The 6,000-nt window shown below is 39.3% G+C and overlaps 1 protein-coding gene across 11 annotated transcripts in view; it reads right to left on the reverse strand.

Annotated features, from left to right (window-relative positions):
• The window catches only part of NRXN1 (neurexin 1), a 1,464,789-nt gene that overhangs the window by 1,457,668 nt on the left and 1,121 nt on the right, over positions 1–6,000 (reverse strand). For all 11 annotated transcript variants that reach the window (XM_069071685.1, XM_069071684.1, XM_069071683.1 and 8 more), the window contains exon 2: positions 2,006–3,685. In XM_069071685.1, the coding sequence (XP_068927786.1) occupies positions 2,006–2,777 (772 nt within the window). In that variant the 5' untranslated portion in view covers positions 2,778–3,685. The remainder of the gene's footprint in view (positions 1–2,005; positions 3,686–6,000) is intronic.

Here is a 6,000-nt window from a genome sequence, read left to right on the forward strand (position 1 = left end):
AAGACGGAAGTTTCATTTCATGTGTTCTTCATTTAATTGTATTTTATACCTTTTAAAGGAATACCAGGTTTGGAGGAACCACTTTCTACAGAATAACTGTACTTTATATCCTTTTCTATTAATCTTTGACAATTACACTTTCTTTTTACTACAGTCAACCCATTATATCTGTCATTTCCTCCTTTGATTCATATGAGGACCCAACTTCGCCTCAAGGAGGAAGGATTGAGAATGTAAATATAACCGTTAAGTTTAATACTATGGCCATGGAAATTTATTGGCAAAGCTGGTTTGTAGCATATGCCTTGGAAGATATTCTACTGCTGAAATTTTGTAAGTGATCATGACTGTCAATAATTATCTGGATATATCCTAAAATGACTTTGCTTCCATTAGTTGCTAAGTCAGTTAAGATTTCAAGGTGTCCAACTAGATCATCTCCCAATTGTTTCTGATTTTTTAAAAACACAACTTAGATATTTTAAGCAAAAAATTCTGAAAATAAGTGACAAAAGAGAGTTGCTAGTTCTAATAATTTTTATGTTGGCTATTTCTTCCCAACAGTCAGTAAAAGACAGAATGTGTTACATAATGAAACACCCCCACAAATGAGGTCTCTGTCTATATAGCTTACAAAATTTGATGGCATAAACTATTCACCTTTTTCATTTCACTCATAAATGGCATTTACCCACTCATTGATCTCCCTAATTAAGACTATAAAATACCTACTTTATATACAATGTGCCTTCCCCTCTATTTAGCTTGTAGTTAACTCTTACATTGCTTTTCCTTATTAAAAAATATTAATTCCCTAATTTGGGGATGTTATGCTAGTGGCCCACCCAAAAAGCAGTTATTTGTCCATTGTCATGCAAGGCACACACCAGAATTACATGGAAGAGTAAAATGTGATACAGGGAAAAGAAACGTTGTTGTCAACAGTTTTTAAAAAAATAATTTCCAAACTACCTCAAGCCCCAGTAACAGCATACATTTTTATTTATGCCTTATTTTCCCAGATTTTTTAAACATAGGGAAATATCCTCATAAGCATGCCCTTTCCACTTTTTCTTATCTATTCTCAATGAATAAACATTTCACAACTTCCCATGCTTAAAATATCCATTTTCTCCACTGCCTTACTTCTCCTTTTTTCTACCATCATCTGGGAAACACACATTCAATTTCCCAGCATTTTCAGAAATCAGCATGGCCTAACTTGCTCCACTTCAAAAACTATACCAAACACCAAGGTTTCTTTTTTGTTTAGCAGATGATGGGTTTCTTCATAGCCATGAAAACCAAGTGAAATCTCCAGATTGCTACTGCTCTCGCAAAAACCATTTTCAAGTTTTCCTTTTCCTTTTTTCTTTCAAGTTTATTTCTATCTTCTCTATGCCACCCCATGACCCTAACTTCTTTTTTAAAATCACAAATAACCACAGAAATGTCCTCAATCTTGGCCATGGAGAACCTCCCAATTCCACCTCCACACTCACTCCAAAATCCGTCATATGCATACCTAGTCTCTTTTAGATATTTTTATTTAGTTTTATTACATGAATATTAGCTATGTAGTTTGCGGGACTATCTAGAGGGAATAGGTGAAGGGGAAGTTTAAGGGTAAATAGAAGGGCTGTATCCAAGTGAACAATTATGCCAAATTCATGAAGACTTAGAGGACTGGTTCAGAGATAAGGTTAATATCCTCATCCAAAAGGTCAAGGAACTCATTATATTCCATAATAAGGTAGGAGCAAGCAAAGAAATAGGTAGAACCCTGTTTGACAATGAAATCAGAGATTGTGGCTACTAGAAGGGTTAGAGAATACTTAGAGAAACCGAGGATCAAAGAGAGAGAGGTGGGAAGGGATAAGATCTCACCTTGGAGAGAAGAGACACACTTTCTCTAGAACAGTAAAATCCCATGCAAGCTTACCCATCATGCCCACCATTCCCTTTCTTTGCCCCCTTTAGAGAGGTGGGCACTGGGGCCTCTTACCTTGGCTGCAGTCCTTGCCGCGGAAGCCAGTTCGGGAGCAGTCACACACCGCTTTGTCATCGACCACGGAGCAGACCCCTCCATTGAGGCACACGCCTCCCTCGCCCTCCTCCCCAACCTCACAGGGGCTCCCCCCACCACTACTGGGAGGCTCATCCTCCAGTTTCACCTCGCCACTTTCCACTGGCAAGGCCTGGGATGAGTTCACCCGCACATCACGAATCCACCCTTTGAAGGGTTCCCGCTCCCTCACTGAGGCCAATGTCAACTTGAGTGCTGCAGCCCGTAGTTCAGGAGGTAGGCCACCCACAAATAGGCCACTGAATACTGTCATATCACGGCGCTTGGACTTGACCTCCACCCACTTGGCCTCTGTTTGGTCGATGAGCAAAGTTGTGTTGCGGAATTGCCGGCGAATTCGCACTGTGTGCCAAGTACCATCATTGACTGGTGTATCCGACAAGAGAACAGCAGGCTCAGCACAGAATATTGAAAAGCTGAGCTGCAGCCGGCCACCTCTGGTAAGGATCAGCTCCAAGAAGTCACAGAAACCCTCATCATCAAAATACAGAACTAGGCCCCGGGCACTTCGGGTCTTCAGCTGGAAACTCATCTCACTCTCACAGCAGGCATTCCACTTGGGGAATCGTGTCCACTGGCCATCAGCCCCTGGGAACTCCAGCCCACTCCCCAGCTCTGCCCAGCACCCCAGAAGTAGGAGTGAGAGGCATACAAGGAAGCAGCCCCCACGCTGGAGCAGCGCCGTCCCCATGCTCGAGGCTGGGGTGCGGCGCGGAGACACAGGGGTGGACAGGTTCAAAATCTTCCTGGACACCCTAAGGTGGAATTAGTGAGGGAGTCAGGGAATAAAAAGTGGTAGGAATAGGAAAGAAAATGGTTGGAGTAGGAATGCTCCCTCCTTTAACTGATACCCTCTTTTTTCTTCTTTTTCCAAAAGCCTCTCACCCTACCCCACTGGAAAATGTCGGCCCTGGTGGTATAGTCTACCCACAGAACTTCCAGGTGAAAGTGTAAATACACCTTGAGGGAATGTGCTAAAAACTTTATCAAGAACAAAGCAAGAAAAATGCTGATCACTTAGGTAGAAAATATGAGCTGTTGGTTTAATGAATGACTCAGCAGATTCTTCCACTTCCAAATGCAACAATCCTTCAGATTCTTCTGTGGTGGAGACAGGACAGATGTGTAGGAAAATCAAAATACAACACCAAACTTCTCAGATGTTTGACAACCTATTAATATTTCCATATGCCTGCATATGCATATCTTCACATGTTAGCCCCAAGCTGTATAGTCCCCAATAAGGGGAAGAAAGTTCCTTATCTTCTTTAGAACATCAATTTTCAATTCCAAACTTGCCTGCCAATAGAGGTTGTTCTGTCAGATCACAAAACATTGGTCCCACTGCAGCCAGGGCAGAATATTAGCCTCCTTGCTCATGACTTCCGAATCTATTTTTTTAATTCCCCTTTTTTCTTCTCCCAAACAGTGGGTTGAAGACCAAAAGCTGCCAAATGGAAAGAGAGCTCCTTTAATTATAAAGCTCAACAGCTCCTCTTCTTTTCCCTCCTTCCATGCAAGGCCAAGCTCAACTTGGGTACATGTTGATGTGTTGTTTTGGGGGGTTATTTGCTCTGTGTTTCTTAGTGACCCAGAAATCTGCAAAGAATTAAGAAAACAAAATAAAATCTAAATCTATTTACTACATCAGTCAGATAAATTTCTTTATTGTTTTAACAATTACTGGGCATAACTATTCTTTAAATAATATACCATGTATAAAACTAGTACAATAAACACATGAGGAAATACAGCAAATTCTGTGTTTATTTAATCTAATATAATCCTAAAGTCTAGTGTAACCATATGAAACTGCTTGCAAAATTACAACTTCTTAATGTAATTGCAACCACTCAAAACAGTTTAGGACAAAGATATGATCTTTATCTTCTTTACTTTTTAAGGAAATTTCCTTTAAAAAAATATCTGAAAGGGGAGAAATTAAGCCCTGCTTATTCTTCTTGATTGATATTTTCCTCTAGAAATATATCTCCTCCTTCATTATTATCTCTTACCTGAGTATAAAAGTATGGATATCACCTAGCCAGACCTCATATGTATGGACATGTTTGGAGACATATAAAGTAGATTAAAAAGCCAGTAGGAAACTGAAGACTTTTATTTATACTGCATTCCTACCATTTTATTTTCACAAGGAGAGACAGCAAAGAAGGGCTCCTTAGAAGAAGCTTCAAAATTTCCAAAGGATCTTTAGTTACTTTTTAAAATTAGAATTGCCAAAATAATCTATAATGGTTGTTATAAATCCCATTGGAACTTGAAATTTTTAAAAATAGGTTTCACTCTTCAATTCATGTCCTATAAGATACACAATCCTCTAGGGATGTTGTGGTATTTAATATTTTTCCTATCACTGTAGCAATCCTAAATCCTGCTCAATTTCTTATCTGGCTGTTCCCTAGTAGAATCCATGTGTCCTGAGAAGCTGCTGGCATATATGTCACCTCAGCTCTTATGGCTCAAGTAATGCAAGGATTTAAAATCATACCTTTGAATCACTACTACCTCAACCCCCTGTATATCCTATTAAATCACCTCTCTTTATCTCACTCTAATGTGACAGTTTTTTTTGAAATACCATAGAGTCATAAATACTGGGCATTGCCTAAGTCAATTCTTTGTAAGAAAAAAAGGGGGGAGGGGGGAATTTTGTAGGGACAAGAACAGCATCATGAATATGTTGTCTTGCCATGTCAAGAAGGCTTATACTATCCCTCGAAAAAAATAATTTATCACCTGGACACAGAAGCTGACTGTCTAATTAACACTTTTTTTTTTTAACAAGCAGAAACTAGCTGTAATTTATTGCACCGCATTGTGCTGCTGCTTCTGCACGGAGGGAGCTTGAAGCATTTCTCTTCAGTACAGAGCAATCCCTACAGGTGTCAGCTGAGAGCCACCAAGCTCGGGGATCCCACTTCAAGTTCCTCCCTAGATGAAATTGATGACCGTTAGGTCTCAGTCTCTCTCTCTCTCTCTCTCTCTCTCTCTCTCCCCCAGTCTGTTTCCCTCTCTCTGACACCTGTTGGGGACGACCAGGCCAATCACTTTACAGATCGGTCTCCTCTTTGGAAAACACCCCAAACTAGCAAAAAAAAAAAAATATCCCAGCTGCTTATTTATTATGGCTGATACATTCTACACCATCACCAAACACTAGACCTGTCTGTAAAGTGATTTGCCTGGTCGTCAGAAAGACAGTTTTATCATTTTAAAGAAGACATAATTTAAGATATTGTATCTTATAAGTGGATTCATATCTCCCAATCTTCAATAACATGCAAAATAAAGAAGGATTGACACAAACTTAAAATAGTATACAGAATACAAATATTAGTTGCTCCAATAGAAAATAATTTTTATCTTGGCTTTTTTCAGATCTAGTTATTTTCTTAAAATATGTTACATGGATCAACATATAATCTACCTCTCTTTCTCCCTCTCATCTTTTTCCTCACCTAATTTGTCATTTTTATTTAAGAAGGAAAAGAAAGAAAAATAGTAAAGGACAAATACATTCTTTAGTACAGAGCAGGACAACTAGCTATCACAATTCTTAGAGGAAGCTCATTGTGTGTATCAGCGTGTATTTATACGGAGAAAAAGGAATCTCTCTCTGTACAGGGAATACCTGGCCAGTTCACAAATTACAGGATGAAATAAAAGGATCTGAAAAACAACCTTGCTGCAGCCAAAAGGAGAAGCGCTCTAATTCAAAAGCAGATTTAACAGCCTCATTAATCTTTTCTTTCATTTCTAGAATCAAATTCATTCCCAAGCTACTGGAAGGATCGATACAATACCCTCACCAGATGCAGTTACATTTATTTTAATATGTTTCTAATACACACACACACACACACACACACACACACACACACACACACACACAC

Source organism: Petaurus breviceps, unplaced genomic scaffold (assembly GCF_028583685.1).
Source record: "Petaurus breviceps papuanus isolate PSGF00001 unplaced genomic scaffold, PetGlider_PUasm1.0 90842, whole genome shotgun sequence".
In the NCBI taxonomy this organism is placed as follows: Eukaryota; Metazoa; Chordata; class Mammalia; order Diprotodontia; family Petauridae; genus Petaurus; species Petaurus breviceps.